This window comes from Nyctibius grandis, chromosome 3, assembly GCF_013368605.1.
Source record: "Nyctibius grandis isolate bNycGra1 chromosome 3, bNycGra1.pri, whole genome shotgun sequence".
Taxonomy (NCBI): domain Eukaryota; kingdom Metazoa; phylum Chordata; class Aves; order Nyctibiiformes; family Nyctibiidae; genus Nyctibius; species Nyctibius grandis.
In genome coordinates this window covers 44,108,777-44,126,840 of record NC_090660.1, presented here as the reverse complement: position 1 = coordinate 44,126,840, position 18,064 = coordinate 44,108,777, and the positions used below count along the sequence as shown (strand labels likewise).

General features: G+C 41.8%; 1 protein-coding gene across 2 annotated transcripts; it reads left to right on the top strand.

Annotated features, from left to right (window-relative positions):
- The first annotated feature begins 1,534 nt into the window (after positions 1 to 1,534).
- Positions 1,535 to 12,458, top strand: BLOC1S4 (biogenesis of lysosomal organelles complex 1 subunit 4). 2 transcript variants are annotated; one of them, XR_011047867.1, is made up of 6 exons: positions 1,535 to 1,796; positions 2,229 to 2,300; positions 3,312 to 3,413; positions 4,124 to 4,258; positions 8,075 to 8,325; positions 8,970 to 12,458. XR_011047867.1 is itself a non-coding variant. In XM_068397039.1 (5 exons), the coding sequence occupies exons 1-5, from the start codon at positions 1,584 to 1,586 to the stop codon at positions 8,168 to 8,170; spliced, it is 618 nt and encodes a 205-aa protein (XP_068253140.1). In that variant the 5' UTR covers positions 1,535 to 1,583; the 3' UTR covers positions 8,171 to 12,458. The 2 variants fall into 2 exon arrangements, 1 of the variants encoding a protein (XP_068253140.1); XM_068397039.1 differs by having other exon boundaries at positions 8,075 to 12,458.
- The last annotated feature ends 5,606 nt before the right edge of the window (positions 12,459 to 18,064 follow it).

Genomic DNA, 18,064 nt, shown 5'->3' with positions numbered 1-18,064 from the left:
CACCTCAACATCTTTCTTGAAGTGCGGGGCCCAGAACTGGACACAGTATTCAAGGTGCGGCCTCACCAGGGCCGAGTACAGAGGGACGATCACTTCCCTAGACCAACTGGCTACACTATTCCTAGTAGAGGCCAGGATGCCATTGGTCTTTTTGGCCACCTGGGCACACTGCTGGCTCATGTTTAGCCGTCTGTCGATCAGCACCCCCAGGTCTCTTTCCACCGGGCCGCTTTCTAACCACTCTTCCCCCAGCCTGTAGAGCTGCATGGGGTGGTTGTGGCCGAAGTGTAAGACCCAGCACTTGTTCTTGTTGAACCTCATGCCGTTGGTCTCCGCCCATCTATCTAACCTGTCCAGATCCCTCTGTAGGGCCTTCCTACCCTCCAGCAGATGGACACTCCCACCCAGCTTGGTGTCATCTGCAAATTTACTGAGGGTGCACTCAATCCCTACGTCTAGATCATCTATAAAGATATTGAACAGCACCAGCCCCAGAACTGAGCCCTGGGGAACACCGCTAGTGACCGGCCGCCAGTTGGACTTTGCCCCATTCACCACCACTCTCTGGGCTCGGCCATCCAGCCAGTTTTTAACCCATCGAAGAGTCCACCCATCCAAGCCCCGGGCAGCCAGTTTGTCTAGGAGGATGCTGTGGGAGACAGTGTCAAATGCCTTACTGAAGTCTAGATAGACTACATCCACAGCCCTGCCCTCATCTGCTAAGCGGGTCACTTGGTCCTAGAAGATCAGGTTGGTCAAGCAGGACCTGCCTTTCATGAATCCATGTTGGCTGGCCCCAATGCCCCGATTGTCCTGCACGTGCCATGTAATGGCACTCAGGATGATCTGTTCCATCACCTTGCCATACATTGATGTATCAGCTTTAGAGCTAACACTTTGTGAAATAACTTTAAAGGCTTGCAAGCATTTTGTGCTCATGCGCATCTACTAGGAAAAAAAAAAGCTTATATTTTTGCATGCACCATACTTATAACTAAAGTTGTCTTATACTAGTTGTCTTTTTAAGATGAACCCCTTTTCCAGTTCAGACTGGGTGGGAACAGGACTGAGCTGTGTGGTTTCGCGCATCGAGGCCCCGTTGGGTACGAGATTTAAACCCTTGAAGGGGGCTTTAAAAGCGAGTGGCTGAGGGAAGGCAGGCACACCAGCCCTCTTCAGAGGACCGCTCCTCCATAACCGCGCCCGCAGAAGGAGCCGCGTTCCCGTCTTTCTCTCTCTGCGCGCAGGGTAGGAACTGGCCGAGAGGCGGCAGGGGCAGCTCGGAGGCGACAGCCCGGGCTCCCGCCCCGGGGCCGGTGAGAGGCAGCGGCCCGTGCCCACCCTGCGGAGCCTGACGCTCGAACACCTCCGTGCCCACACACCGGCGCTGGTGCGCCCGATGCCGCAGCTGCCGCTTTCCCCACTGCCAGGGCGCGGGGCCGGGCCAAGCCGCGGGGCCGGGCCGCTCCCAGCCCCGCCTGTCGGGAGTGCGCCTGCGCCGGCCCCGCCCCGCTCACGTGAGCGGCGGCGGTGGCACCGCCTGACGCGCGGAGGGAGAGGCGGGGCGGGCGGCTGGCGGGAGCATGGCGGCCGCCGCGGGGCCGGGTGAGGGGGCTGGGGACGACCCGCCGGGCGCCTGCCCCGGCGTGGACAGCGGGAACGTCTCCCAGAGCCACAGCAGTGCCTCAGGCCTCGGGGAGCCGGAGGACGAGGACGCCTCGGAGGCGTCGCTCAGCGCCACCGCCGCCGCCTATTCCGCGTACCTGCTCGCCGATCGCAGCCTCTTCAGCGAGCAGGTGAGGGGATGGGGCGCCTCGGGGGTCTCCGCACCGCCTCGGCTGCCGGACCTGCCGGGCTCCCCGGCGAGAGGGGAGCAACGGCGGGCCCTTACCCGCGAGCGGCCCGGCCCCACCGCCGGGTGTGGGGCGCACGGGGCGAGGCTGCCCCGGCCGTGCCGGGGAAAGGGGTGTCACGGGAGGGCAGCGCTGTGGGGCGAGCGGCTCAGCACGGCGCGCCGGTCCCACGGCCCCGGTGGAGCTTTGTGCGAGACGGGACACACCGGTGTGTCTGCTCACCTGCGCCTCGTGCAGCCAAGGGACGGCAGCGCTGCGGGGTTTGTGTTCAGCTGGTCTCAGCCTGGCTGATGTCTGTACTCGGAGGGTTTGTTCGGGAGAGTCTGGGGATTTTTTTGTGTTTTCAAGTACCTTTAAAGGATTTCTGTTTTGCAGATAGAAAGCTTAGACAAGAGTCTAGAAGATTTGCTGACCCGAGTGGATGAGTTTGTGGGAATGTTGGACATGGTATGTATAACTTTCATGTAGTTGTGCCTTTGAAGTCAGAATGCAGTTTAATATGTACTCTGTCTCATTTAAAAACACGGGATGGGAAGCAGCCTTTGGTCTAAGCAGACAAGTTCAAGTATGAAAACACACTTGATAAGATAGCTCATGGATGGAAACTACTGAACTTTAATGTCAGAGCAAAATATGCCCGTATAGCTATATAACTGCGTATTTACATAATTATGTGTATTTGTCCAGGTACATACGTGGAATCCAATTTTGAATGGCACAATGATAGATGCTTGAAAGGACAATACAATATTCTGCTTCTCTTTTAAAATACAAAGACGTCATCTCTGGGTTTCGTAATCAAAGTATCTAATCAGAGTTGCCAAACCTCCAAAAGCTACATTTGTCTTTAGGAGATGCTTTCTTACCCTTTCATCAGAAAGGCAGCTTTGTTTTCACTTTTGCATGGGAGGAGACGGGGAACTGACTGGAAAGTTTCTGTAAGCTGACACTGGTATACAGGCTGTCTTTTAAACATAGCACATGTGGTTCTCCTGCACTACTCTAAGGTGAACTTTACTGTATTTTTTTTTTTAATCAATAGAAAAGAAAGATTCTGTGGTCTGGCTTTTTTTTCAGTAAAGTTGAAGTGTACAGAAGTGTACAGGTAGTAAAATTTAAGTAAAAATTTTAGTTTAATAGATTTGATTCTTTAGTATGTCTTGGGAAGTGTTCCATCTCGTAGTTCTGACAAGGCTGAGGCAGCCTATTTTTAATATAACTATAAAGGTAAATATTTCCCTATGCAAAATAAATTTTGTTCAAAGGCGCACTTACTAAACTGTAGAAAGAAGCTAGTTTATTAGTTTTAATCTAGTATTTTTATACTAATCTAGTATTTTTAAACTATGAGTTTTAATCTGTTAATTGGAGCGCGGTTCTAGTTTCCAGAATAAAATCTACGACTTAACATTTTGTTTTGTTCATTGACTTTTGTATTGGTTTTTTGAATCATTTTAGATTCGAAGTGATTCCTCTCAAATTTTCAATGAAAGTATACCTCAAATTTACACAAAAGCTACAGAAATGAGACAGATATACAGGAAGATTGACAAACTAGAGGTATGTATTTTGATATCTTCAAGATGTATTACATTTCTCAATAAGGAGAGGAATCAATGATACGCTGTAGCTGCGTGTCTGCTGCACATGCGTGCCTGTGGAGTGGGTTGAGATTTGTTTTGCTCTCCTTGTCCAATCTGGGTTCAATACTTCAAGGTTAATGAAGAGAACACAATTTATTAAGCATTTCTGGAGGCTGGGCATTCTAAAACAAAATGCCCTTTTTAAAGGAAATGATTATTATTTACTGCTTGAAGCAAGGCAGCCATCTTTCTTTTATCAGAAAGTAATAGTACTACTTTTTTTTTTTGGATAGTATCTTTCAGAGTTACTGTCTTGGGAGCTATTCAGAGACTAGTAGAATGAGAGGTCTGTTGATCCCTGGTAAAGGTTCAAAACTGTGATGCAGATCCTTGGTCCCACTTTTAGTAGAAAGGCAGATAGATAGAAGTCTAAATTAGTTGTTTGAAAGGCAGGTAGGAAAAGGAAGACTGATTGTTTTATTAGATTTAACCAGGTTTTGCAGCCTTTTAAGTATCTCAAGTAATTTTTAGCAGTAAAGTGGATTTGTTGTATTTGGAAGGGAAATAGAGCATGGAGTTTTTGACTTCTCATTTAGGTAATGGGACTTTTGCCACTGTTGTGAAATACATTATCCTGTTTTAATTTGTTAGTGAAAAAGTTGGATTTCTTTGTTTTTTTCACACTAGGCTTTTGTGAAGATGGTTGGAAACAGCGTAGCTGGACTGGAAGAACGGGTCATAAAGGCAGAAACAGACCTTGGAGCTTTTCCGAGCACATTCAAGAAAATCTTGCACACAATCAGCATACCATCCTTCCTTAATGTAAGTAAGCTTTCATTACTGTGTGACCAGCTTAGTTACTCTGCTTACCAGAGTGGATGATTAAAATAATAATGTTTGTTACACATATATCTGAACTTAACTGTAAAACTTTTATATATCATATTAGGATTTTTGCAAAGTTCTCAGACTTAATAAAAAAAAAAAAACAAAACCCTAAACTTTAAAAATCACAAATTCTTGCAAGGATTTGTGTAACTTTCCCGAATAAGGCTGAGTACACAAAGAAGGGAACATGAAGGGTGCAAACAAGCACATAATGCACAGGCCTATGTATTAAAGCATCCCTGATCTCTGATGGTATGCAAAGCAAGTAGGAATCATAGAATGGTTGGGGTTGGAAGGGACCTTAAAGATCATCTAGTTCCAACCCCCCTGCTACGGTCAGGGACATGTTTCCACTAGACCAGGTTGCTCAAAGCCTCATCCAGTCTGGCCTTAAACACTGCCAGGGAGGGGACATCCACAACTTCTCTGGGCAACCTGTTCCAGTGTCTCACCACCCTCACAGGAAAGAATTTCTTCCTAATATCTAACCTAAATCTACCCTCTTTCAGTTTAAAACCATTCCTCCTCGTCCTGTCACTACTTGCCCTTGTAAAAAGCCCCTCTCCAGCTTTCCTGTAGGCCCCCTTCAGGGACTGGAAGGCTGCTATAAGGAAGAGACTGTACAGACAACATCGTTAAAGGATTATACTGCATTCATAATATCACTGCAGAAATGTTACCAAAAAAAAGGAAATGAAAGCTACAGTGCACAATATTTTTAAATTAAAGGTTCTGTTTATACTCAATCCACACAGTTCAGTAATCACGTAAGCACCTTGTTAAACTTTCTAAGGATGCAGTTTTCTCTGTCTTTCCGTGTTACTACATGTGGACTGTTTTTCTGCAAAAGAGTTGAAATGCTCTCTTCTAGTATGTTTCAGAGAGATGCCTTACCTAGCCTTAAACTGGCACTATGCCTCGTTTTAAAATAACCTTCTGGTTTTAAAAAAAAATCTGAACACCTGATGCTTCTCGGCATCACCTGCCAATACACTATTTTATAAGTACTCTTCCTTGCATCTTGTCAGCTCCCAGATTCTTTTCTTTATCTTTTCCTATATTCATCCCGTACTAGCTCAGGTTTTTGTATCATAATACTGGTAATGCTGAAATTAAGTAGGTTTGCAGAGAGGGAGAGGAAGATGGTTGTGACTGTTTGAGATATGTGTTCTTACATACTGCAAGCATGTGTAGCAGCAGGGAAAAATAAATGTAAAAAGAATACGTATTGTCTTGGTAAGACTCAGTTCAGGAAACCTGTTGTTCACTGCTATTTTCTGTGCAGTCTTTAAGTTAGTTAACTTCTCATTCCTTCATTTTCTTTCATGTTTAAGTTTAGAGTGATGTCATTTTTTCTTTTTAAAAAACAACACAAAGCTGCTATTTATGGACCAATTACAAAAACAAACAACTGCAGCAGTTGCTGTGAAGAATATTCAACAGTATTTTCCATTTTGTTGCTAAAAACAATTGTTAACCACAGAATTCTGATCTTTAATTGAAAAGTTTGAAAATTCTAAGAAAGTGCTTTTTTTGGTGTTGTGTGGGAACGCTTTTTCACCTTAGCAGTTTTTTCACAATTAATAAGGTGGAAGGTCTTTGAACGTGTCAGCAAACTGGACCTGACATGTCCAATGGTTTCTTGGTTTGAGTATGGATGGCCATAAAATCAACCCTCAGAACTTACTGGTATTGATTAACTAGAAGGCAGGTCACTGTTCCAGAGTGGTACTGAGTACTGCATAGTAAAATACCTATTTTCACTAGTAAATGCAAGCATGTCTGAATGGAAATGCCTATAGAGCTTTTTCCTTATGTCTAGCATTTAAGTAGCTCACTCAATGTATCAATCCTTTGGAAAAGGTGGCTATACTGATGTCATGATTTTCACTGTAGCTGTAGTTCAAGTTTTCCTGCTACAATTTTAATTTAGTCAGGTCCCCTCACTCTCTTCCCATTTAAATGTATCTGTTTCTTTACACAAAGGATATAATTTTTATTTCTGAAGCTGTGTATGTGTAATCTCCCTTTCAGATTTTGCCCCAAGTTCTTCCCTTGTGAATACCAGGCAGTGTAAAGTACAGTACTAAGGATGTAGACTCTCTCAAAAGTTAAGTGTCTGCTAAGCAGCTGCAAAAATAACTATTCATAAATGTGTACTTAGGCAACTGTGGGTACTGTGTCTGCCTGTGAATTTCCTCACTGGATTGAAATTAATCCCCTTCTTGCAGATATGCAAATATGGTGCCTTATAAATCAGTGTCATGAGTTGCAGAATATCTGTGACCTTAGTTTCCCTTGCTTGCAAGGTGTTTTCTCATAGGGCAGTACAGGATAGGAAATAATGTTTAAAAACAGAACTTCGATTTCCAAGATTGTTTTTACATTTGGCAAAATTTCTGATATAGAGAACATTGAAAATATCCACTATTTATAGATCCAATCTTTATATTTGTTTATTTCATTACAGCTTGAATAACAAAACAAATTTAGTTCAGATAACTTAATGGTATCGTAAAGTTAAAGACAAATATAAATTAAATGTCATAAATCAGCAATTTTGCATATAACGGGAGATTCCATATGGAGTACAAGTATACAGCTCGACTGAATACTGGAAAAATTGCACTTAGCTGTTTTGTAGGTATGCTTAATTATATCCTCATTTTGGTACTCTAAAAGCATCCCAAACTCAAAGTATACTAATGATGTTTGGTATGCTTTTAACTTTACTATTGGTGAAGACTCTTAATTTCCTCATCCCAGACAGGTAAGAAAGTACCTGAAGAGCTCTGCAGACAAACTGACTGAGAGCTCTGCAAAATAGATCATCAAAACAGTTTCATGAGTTGAAAAGAATTTTCAATTAATGAAGTCTTGATTTCAAGCCTTCTATTTAAGACCATGTATTGAAAACATACACTGTCTGCAAAACATGCAGTTAGTTTCAGAAAAGTGCAGTTTCTTAGAAGAGATTTAGCTGAAAGGAAAAATCATTGAAAGGAAAATTAGTTGTGTTTTAGTCCAAACCAGGACAGTTGCAGTGCTGCATTATTTATATGCAGGAAGGCTGACAGGATAGTCAGTAGTGGTCCTTGCTGTTGTCTCTTGAAATGAGCCATTTGGTATCACAAAACAATGTACTGTTAATATTTAAAAGAAACGTTTACACTTTTCCTGAAAAACAGCGTAACAGGTCTTTTCCAGTCCACTGCCATATTATTTTTAACAGTATGTCATAGTACATATGTTCTAACGTATACTTGATGAAGAAGCTCATCAGGGGCAGCAACCTTCTCGAAAGAAGCATTTGCTAGGTGTGTTTCCATATGAAGACTTTTTTAACTAAGTAAATGAGAACACAAGCCAGGGTTAACTCAAAGGAAGCGGCTGAGGAGGACTCAAAGGCCGGAGCAGGAAAGGTAAGGGTATATGGCTTTGGAAGGATGAAGGTTACAATGACTACACCATCAGCTGGAAAAGATTACCCACTTGGCTCCTGCAAAGCTGGCGTATCTTATACTTTCCAGGACTGAGTCTGTTCAGGTGATAGAATGGCAAAAGTCAAAGGCTGCTTTTTCTTCACTAATGTTAAGAGTATGCCAAACCCGTCTGAGCTATAATTAAAACTTCACCTGACTAACGAGATAGGCCTTTAAAACTTTTGTTGTTTTGCATTTTACCCTGTGTAGGCTTTGTTTTAAAACTTGCTTTTTTAAGAATGCGAAAATAAACTTATCTAATTTGCAGAAATCGTCTTCCTCACGACAACAGACCCTCTATGAGCCTCCAGTCCTCTTCAAGACTGAAGACTATTTTCCATGTCTTAATGAAGCACCTTATTGATGATTTTTGCTTTCGGATTGATATGAATCTGCCAGTATAGAGACAGCCAAATGAACAAAAGAAATGGTAACCTCAAACTAGCTGCATTTCTGAGCATTATTGATGGCATATTGCCGTTCTGATTCTCAGTGTCTTCCTTCAGGCAGTATTTTCAGGTAAACTTTGTGTATATTATTTCAAAAGTCTTCCTAAAACACAGTATAAATTTTCAGATCATATTGGGAAAGGAACTTAAGAACACTTCTGCATTAGATTTTTTTTTTTTTTAAGTAGGGAAATAATAGGAAACATACTTTTATATATACATCTTTTAACAGATAAATATCTGTGCTGCTGCAAGTGTAAATAGCTGTACCACAAGGATGTCTCTTGGTTTTGTTTGTATTTTTTTTTTTTCTAATACTGATTGAGGTGAAAGAAAAATTATGCATAAAAACATCTACTCCAAGTTTTGGAACCTGGCCCCTGCAGTTTGTACAGAGAAATGTACCACATTGGGACGTGCATGTTGCACGGGGAGGACTTGGAAGATTGGCGAGGAGTCAAGGACGTAGCTTGATGCGTGTGATCTAGTCCCAGTTCACAAAGCAAACATCCTGCCCCCACTGATGATGATCAGGTCACAGTGACCTGAGCTTCTAATTATTGCACCATTGTATTGTTTGATGTGTAACCAGGTGGGCAGGATATATATATAACCTGCTGTCAAAATAAAGAAGTATCTTAAGTTGAGGCAGGAATGTCCCTGGACTGAGCCTCGATCGGACGCCTGACCAGACTGTCCGCTTTTCCCTCGCAGCCCTCCGTGAGGTTACTGGGGCTCCCCGCGCTGATTACAGTGTGAGTATATTACCAATAAACTAATAGCTGCCTAACCCCTGTTGTGGTCTTGCATTTCACCTGACAGTGTGGAACTGGAGCATTGTTTCTGAGAACCTTTTTGTGTACAGCCTTGTATATCTAGCAGGTGTTAATCCTAAATTGTTGTATTCCTCTGAACAGCAATTTTACCACTGCTGTTTTACTGCCAATATCACTCACTACAAATATCCAAAATTCAAATTTCAGAGGAATAAGGAATGCATTAAGGAAACAGCAACGTCTGCTGATTTTATTTTTTTTTTTTTGTTTTGTTGCAAGCACAGAAAAAGGTAGGTGGTTGTAGAGCAAGGATTATATATTAATAGACAAAGCTTTGAAAACCATATGGTCTTGTCTCCCAACAACAGCAGGCACCAGGACCTAAACAGTGTCTGAAGCAACATTTAGTAAAAATTAAAACAAAGATTGTGAAGTCAGAATAAGTAGGCTCCAAAAGCAGTTCTAATGTAAAACTTACCTGAATTTTAACATAAAGAGTCTAGAAAAATAATTACATGCAAACATGCAGAAAGGAACAGACATGTAACTTTGAAGAAGGGCTCCCCCTTGCCCCTCACACTCCCTGCTTTAATCAATATCTAAATATTTCACTATTTAGGTGTTCCACTGCAGCAACAGTTGCATTTCCAAAAGGTGTGGTACCTTCTAGTTTATGCATAAATAATCCTTGAAGGCTTATCACTCCCCAGTGAAATCTAATGAAATAACATACCTATAACTTTGTGTAACAACATAAGGCTACAGCCAAATACTCTTAAACACACTAATACTGACATTACAAAAAAATTTTAAAGTAACTTTAGAACAGCTTTGCCCTCTGCTGAATGGAAGTAAAATGCAGTTATTTTTAAACAGATGATATAATTTAAAATATTAAAATAACAAAGATCTTGGCAAACTTACGCAGCTGACTATCGTTCATATTAGTAAGAGGAAAAAAATCACATATTCTGAAGTGGGCATTTATATTAAAACAATTGTATGGAAAATGTAAGATATCCTCAAAGCACACCACAAACAAAAATCATGCAATTCCTATAACTAGTATAGTTCTACATTGTAAATGCTCCAAAATATTGTTATTGCTGAAAATAATAAACAGTACATGGAAGATTTATTAAGGAAATGCTATAAAAGTACAGACAATAAATAAACTGTGGCTTTTTCTAATAAATGATAGAGAATAACAAGGTCACAGTTCATCTGTGAACTATAGTCTAGAAAAGTTACAAAATTAAGGCATTATCATAATACTGACAAGATCCACACAAGCACTCTGCTGTTGAATTTGTACTACCTTGGCTGTCTCCTTGTTCATGGTCAGTTTCACCAAGCAGGGATAGCATTAAAAAAATCACAAGTGTTCACACTCAGTAAAGAAAGACTCATAGAATATTCCTTATGCTCTCTGCTGTTGTTACCTGGTATTAGTGTAAAACCACTAATAACTGTATTATGAATTAGGCTCAATATTTGCTATTTTTGCCAGATGCAAATAAAATCTGAATCTCAAAATCCACTGATAATGATATTCACATATCCAGAAAGCTGTACTTGTATCTTTGTACAATGTTTATCTTTCTCCTATTGCTTGAGTTCCAAGATAAGAAACCAGTAACAATGGCATTACATTACCTGTTCTTCACCTGAAGAGGTCTTCAGATAGAACTGATGTAAAGCCAGACATTATGTTGAATGGAGCTGAGCTGCTAAAGGTTGGTTATCGAGTGTATAAAACAAGCTAAGGTTTAATATCAACAAAAGAATCTACACACAAATCTGACTTTTCTTCTATGACATGAAGCAAAAATTTTGAAGTTATCCTACCAGAGATAATGCTAAAATTTTTTATATTCTTATAGTTAGGTACATTTTAGGCAACTGTCTAATTCAGACTAATTCTGCAGCTTGCTGAAAGATACGTGTTTACTGTAAGATGGATGTATATATATAACAAAAGCTCCATTCACAAGATACACAGGATGGACTGAATGTTAGAGGTCCACATTTTTCATAGCTCCGGGACAAAAATCAATATGGTCTGTGTTACCTAAATATTTAGTTATATAATAAGCTATGCCTGAAGTAGACATATAAAGATCAATATTTGTGTTTAATTATTTTTGGACCTGCATATTTTGTTCCACTCTTGAGCGATTCTACTGCAGGTGCTACAAAGCATAAAAAAATTATAGAAGGATGCACATTACTGACATGAAAAGAAACATTAAATTATTTATCTGGCCAAATAAAATAAATTGTGTTTGAAGATTTAAAGATGCACTGTATTAACTGATGTTTTCAAAATCCATAGCAGTTCATGACTTATACTGACAATAACCTTCAAGGTTAAGTAGTTTTATCTGCAGTACTAAGAAATTAGTAGCAAGCTTAATTTGGATTCTGTCCTGCACAGGAACTGTTTCCAAATAAGTTCCTGAGCTGTAGAGACTGATCCTGAGTGAAACACCTTCCAGAATTAGGAAGAAGAGCAAGATAACTTGCATCTACATCTATGAAGAGAACTTTACATTTGAAAATGGTAAATATTTTCGAGTTCCCTTACAAGAAAAAAGAAATATATACACTTTAAACTTCCTTAGATTTTGTAGAAAAAAAAATCTAGCCTTGGACCAAGGAAATCCCATACACCCAGACAGAAGCCCTGCCTTGAAAAGCCAAATTCCCTGTTAGATTTAGCTATGGTCAAAGAGGATACTTTTTTCATAAGGGGAGTTGGTAATGTTTCTAGTCACTGCAGCTAAATCCATCAGGAATGTCGAGTCTTCGACTATTGGGATTCACAGCCTTGTAGGAGCTAGGTTACTGTGGTGGGCTGTGCTGCAACAGTGGAGCAGAGGCTTTGTCCACTCCGCTGCCTTTGTCGATTCTACTTTAAACCGATGGGTGGTAGTACAGCCTAAAGGTCGTAGTACAGGCTCAAGCTCCAGCTGATCTTGGAGAATTAGAGAACTTTCTTTGCCTTCTAGCTTGAGGTTATCTACTTACAAACTTTTAATGCTGGTCATTTTTATGATTTTGCAAAACAGTATAAGTATTCAAATTATGCATGATGATCAATGTCTTAGAAGTGCTAAGTAACACGCAAAGAAGAAAAAAAGGGAAACAGAGGTGCTGGTCATGAGCAGTACTGAACACCACTGGTGAGACTGAATGCAGTCAGCTGTAGATACACAGTTTGAAAAAGAAAAATTGAAATTATGGCTTTAGAATTATATCAGACAAAATGATAAGATAGGAAAACCAAACTATCCTGTCTAAAATGCACATGAAAGACTCAAAACGTAATTTAATTTTTGTCAACTTTAGTATTGGCTGTACATTATTTGATGGACTATTATTTTAATAGAAAAATGACATTAAAATTACATAAATAATCATAAAATATGATGTTTTCTGTCAAATGTGCTATCTGTAGAGGATCTTCAACAGTCTTAAAAAAACCCATATGTTGAAAATACAGGTATATAAATAAGCTGACAGAACTAAGAAAATGAACTGAATGTTAGCGAGGATTCTGTTACGGAGTTCTGAGTCAAAAGACAAAGGGACAGAATTCATGGAGAAAAAAAAGCACTTGCTGAGCATCAATGAAGAAAGAAAAGAAAGATAAGTTTCCACTTGGAGTTATCATCTCCCGCTGTTTAGAAACTGTAGGTTTCTTGAGAATAGCTTTATGCCTACATTATTTAAAAATAAATTAATTGCCATCTGTTTCTTACAAGTGATGCTGTCAGGATTTTCTTTACGAGCAAGTGAGCTAGAAAGCAGCCTTTAAAAACAGAAAAAGCAATAGCTGAAATTCCCGCAATCCTAGGACTTTAAAGCTGAGAGCTGGCACTAAGCATGACGAGCATCTGAAATGTTTATCTGAACGTGAGTCAATCTAAAAGTTTTGCAGAGAACTGCAAGTTGGCAGAAAAGTTGGTTCAGATTGATTCATACAAAAAAAAAGAAAAAAATAAGGAGTGATAAGAGCCTCGTGCAGGAATGGAAGAGGCAGAAAATAGCATAACCAGGAGATAAGCCAGGGCAAATGCTGTGGCGTAAACTTGTGGTGACAGAGCTTTGAGCAACATGAACAGATGAGGACAAGATCCCTGAACTGGGAGGTATGAATGAAGAGCGACAACAGACCTGACATACACATGGAATTTTGTTATTTGTTCACAGTTTTCTTTTGCCTCAGGGTGCACTACTTCCAAGGACACAGTTTTAGGAGGGGCTTTAGCCATAGTAGAAGAACTGTGAAAGCACATGCTGGACCAGGTCACCATTACTGCTTCTTTCACAAAAGCAGCAGGATTTGTAGGTGGAGTTAGACCATTAGACTGCTCTGGCTATAAATCAGTCCTGCCAAGCCAAACAGTCCAGCCCCAGCATTGATGTCCAGACACAAAGGTGAGGGGTGACACCTTGAGAAGGCAAGCAAAGCTGCATGTCGATGGGACCCGTTTCTCCTGGTGGTGTCACTGGGGAGATGTGCAGCCAGGGAAATGCCATAGGCCTTCACCTCACTGAGCTGAGTAGTGGACTCCTTTTTGCATGAGTTGTCCGATGGAATTAGCATCTGTTTTCCTCACGCTTCTTTGATTAGCCCTTTCCTCCACAGAGAGGGCTTTGCAATTTCTTCGGAAGTGTAGAGGGAAAGAAGAACAAAAAATTAGGTATTGGGAATAGCTTTCTCATTGTCATTGCAGAGCGTCTGTGGGCTGTGCATCCTGCTCAGATGCCTACTTCCAGCAACGTTTTATCAACTGTCCTGGTTTGGCCCAAACCAGGCCAATTAGTCTTAGAGAAACCAAGGTCACTGCTAAATTCCTCACTGCTTATGAGTGAAGAGCCGAAGGGGGCTCGCACCTGCAGGGAGGAGCGGACAGGGCAGGTGACCCAGGATTGACCAGCAAGGTATTCCATCCCATACACGTCATTCTCACTTTCCTATTTATCACTAACCCACTGCCTCCTGGAGGTGGGGCCCAGGAGGGAGGGGCCCTCCTGTCTCCCACTGATTGGTACCAGCTTTGCCAATTTTCCAGTTAAAAGCCTGCAGGTGTGATGGCAGGGGAGCTATTGCATTTTGCCCTCTGCCTGTGCTGGGGGAAGCTACTGCCTTTTCCCCTCTGCCTGTGCTGGGGGGAGGTACTGCCTTTTCCCCTCTGCTTGTGCTGGGGGGAGCAACTCTGCCTGAGGAGGATTTCCAAGCTCTTGATCTTGGTTTTGTACATATTTGTATATATTTGATTATTTCTATTATTATTGTTATTATACTCTTTTTCATTATTATAGTTTATTAAAACTGTTTTAACTTTTCAACCCATAAGTCTCTCTCCCTTTTCCCTTTCCCTTTCCCTTAGCGGGGGGGGGGAGAGGGTTAACAGAGAGCATCTGCCACCTGGTTAATAGCTAGCCCAGCTTTAAACCGTGACATCAACTCTGATAACAATGGTTCAGCTGCTGGTGATAAGCAGTGTCCTTGTTCTTGGTGTTAGTGGTTGCTGGGAATTTTTTTGGAAGCGTGCCTGTTACATCTAAAATCCAGTTTATTGGAAGACTGTTAAGGGAAAAAATATTTATTGAGGGGAAAAAATACTAAACAATATAATTGGACAAACATCGTGTTTTCTTTCTGGATTTATTAGCTTGACTTTTCCTGGATTTAATTGTGTTTCCGTAGTCAAAGGAAGGAAAACACAAAGCAGTAATGCCAGAGAAATCTTGCCTAAGGAAAATCAACTATGATGTTGTTAGCTAGCAAGGTAGATGAGCAGTGCCATTGCAAGCTCAGTGCATGTACCGGTGAGATAGATAAGTCAAGACTCTGCCAAGTGAGTTGGAGGAAATTATGAGAAGGACACAGAACCAACAATAGATCAGCAAAAGCAGGGCTAGATGATATTCCAGTACCCATCTCAGTTAGCATTTTGGCACTCATTAGTTTACACCATGGAACTGTCTCCGGGTGTGAAAAGGATTCTTCTTGGATCGAATATAGCCAGAGACTTCCTCCAGGAGTCTATTTGACATGCTACAGCTGCTGTTGGGTATTCATTCCATGCTGCTTGCCTTGAGCTAGTCTTAGGTCAAGATGAAACTCGATGAAACATTCAGCTTGAACATCAGGTTTCTCCTTACAGATCTGTCTCTGCTGTGCTGAACTACTTGCTAAGACAGGCATAGTCCCAGGGTGATAAACAGCACTCTTCAGGAGTACAAAGACTGAACCAAAGCTGTGTGATGAACGCAGATGTGATGGTGCTGGAGTTTGTGTTTGAGGAATTGAATGGGTCACTAATATGGAAATGGAATTCATGCAGGGAAATTGTGAAGAGAAGAGCCTGATGGTCTGGTAGGAAAGCTGCTGGAGAGGAGATGATGGAGGAGTGACATGGAGGTACAGACATAGATCTTCTAACTGAACTTAGACATCATAAGGAAGTGTACAGGAGGTGGAAGCAGAGGCAGGTGACCCAGCAGGATGATAGAGCTGCTGTTTGATCTTGCAGGGATAGGGTTAGGAAAGCCAAGGCCGACTTGGACTTGAATCTGGTGAGGGATGTGAAGGGCAACAAGAAAGGCCTCTACAAGTACATAAATAGCACAAGGAAGACCAGGGAAAATGTGTCCTACTGCTGAATGCAGCAGGGGCCTGGTGATGCAGGACACAGAAGAGGCTGAGGTACTCGATGCCTTCTGTGCCTCAGTCTTTACTGGTAAGTCTTTACTGGGCTTGCCAGTACAAGATAAGACCACACTGGAGTGAGTCCAGTGCAGGGCCACAAAGACAGTTACAGGACTGGAGAATCTTTCCTATGAGGAGAGGTTGAGAGAGCTGGGACTGTTCAGCCTGGAGGAGAGAAGGCTCAGCGGGGCTCTCATCAGCGTGTATAAATACTTGAAGGGCGGGAATGGAGGAGAGGGAGACAGACACTTCTCAGCAGTGCCTGCTGGTAGGACAAGAGGCAATGTGCACAAAAATAAAAACTCCTTGCCAAAGCACCTTCTCTGCTGCATCCCACATCTATTTTTTTAACCTTGTTCCCACAAGCTTCTTTTAATATCCCCTAATTCTTGTATTGGAGGAAACTATCAACAGTCATTAGCTATCTGTGTTGCTCATCATCTTGTAATAATGTCTGTAATTTTCCTTTCCATGATCTCTTGCATTGGCTGAAGAATCTTAGAATCATAGAATGGTTTGGGTTGGAAGGGACCTTAAAGATCATCTAGTTCCAGCCCCCCTGCCGTGGGCAGGGACACCTTTCCACTAGACCAGGTTGCTCAAAGCCCTGTTGTTTTGTGTATGAAGCTTCCATGCCCTTTTTGGTTTTCTCTGACCTTTTTCCACTTCTGCTGTACCCTTTTTGAGATCTGGAAGCCAGGACTGCCTGTGTAATTCAAGGCGCAAGCAAATCGGAGGTACCACAAGTACATTGTCTGCCTTTTTTGTTTCTTCTCTAGTTATTCCCAATATCAGATGTGCTTTCTTGTCTTCTGAACATTTAAATTGATGTTTTCAGGACATATAATAATTGTGTGATCTCATTCATGAGTAACTGCTCAAATTTACTTTCTGACTCATAAAGTTGTTCATACACAAGGATATTTTAATGTAATGGCTAAATATGTGGCTGTTAAGCAGGAGGTGCTTCCAGTCAGTAGGATGATGGTTTTGCTAAAACAAAGGTTACTGCGTGTGTGGATCCGATATAAAAAGTAGCGGATTGTAGGGCTATACACAAGAAGGCAAAACCACAGATGCTGTGGAGTCAGCATGTTTATGTATGGATATACCACTACTGGAGGTCAGCAGCTGGCCTAGTCATCTGACTCCTGTGTGTATTTGTGCTCCTCTGGGCTGTCGTTGGACTTTTCTTATCATTGCCGCACAGCAGTGGTCCTGGAAGAATGGTGTTTGACATCAGCCCGAGGTACTGTGCTGAAGCAGAGAGTGCATAAAGTGTCCTAACGCCATGCACCTGTTCAGCCCACTGCAGCCTTGGAGGAGAGAGGTAACGCTTTGTAGCACTGACAGAAGCCCTCTTCCTTTTGAAAGTCCTCAAATCCTTTTTTGTGCAAGAAGTCCTTCCAGGGTACCTTCTCTTCCCTTTCCTTACCTTAACTCCTCTGTACCCTGAGGCTGAGCTCGCCCCTGCCTCTTACAGAATAATAGGGGCTACATGTCTTTCTTCATGGCAGGGTACAGGGAAAGCACCCTGAGAATTTGCAGAGGTGAAAAGTGACACTTCTTATTGAGGTTGTGCTATATCGTTTTTTCTCCTGCTTGGAGGTAGTTGAGAACAACCATGCTGAGGGTTTTCCTCAGGTTTTTTTTCTGAAGATAGAACCCGAATAGTTTGGCCTGTGTTGAGGAACATCCTGAGGCTGAAGTGGGCATTTCACTGCCCTGCTCTGGTGAGATTTGTGTACTTGTGCTCTCAGATATTTAGATGGTCAAGGACTGAGCCTGAAGAATGTCAGCTGGGGAGGGTGCTGGGCCTCTCTAGAGAAGGTCAGTGCCTGTGCCACGCTCTCCTTTGGGCAGCAGTATTCCTACATTTTGTCCCCAAAATCTTTGCTTTGAATCCAGCCCCTAAGACTGTTGTTGGTGATAAATCATGTGCTGCTTTTATCTTGCAATGCGTAGGAAGAAGTTAAAGTCAATGACTGCTCTGCCGTGACTATCTTCAGTTTTCTGTGAGGGTTTTGTGGATGTGGCCACCTCATAACAGCACAGTGCTGAGAAAAGCGGAATAGTCTTGCTTTTGTACTGTCGCTCTTTTCAGCTCAGTTCCTTTCAGTCTCTTCAGAATCTGAGAGTTACGGTCAAACTAGAAAGCAGAGGTTAATATCTCCTCTTGCAATAAAAGTTAACATCTCCAACTGTGTTGAAGTTGAATTTTTGTGACCTGCTACACAGCCTGAATTACTTCACAGGTGAAATGGCAATACCAATTTGGGTCCTACAAGCAAAGCCTGGCAAAACTGGAA

What these genes read in the sequence shown, in the direction of transcription:
- BLOC1S4 (XM_068397039.1), top strand. Translation starts at nt 1,584, where the DNA reads ATGGCGGCCGCCGCGGGGCCGGGTGAGGGGGCTGGGGACGACCCGCCG. An exon ending in GCAGCCTCTTCAGCGAGCAG is followed by an intron (nt 1,797 to 2,228) that starts GTGAGGGGATGG and finishes TCTGTTTTGCAG; the next exon opens with ATAGAAAGCTTAGACAAGAG. An exon ending in TTGTGGGAATGTTGGACATG is followed by an intron (nt 2,301 to 3,311) that starts GTATGTATAACT and finishes GAATCATTTTAG; the next exon opens with ATTCGAAGTGATTCCTCTCA.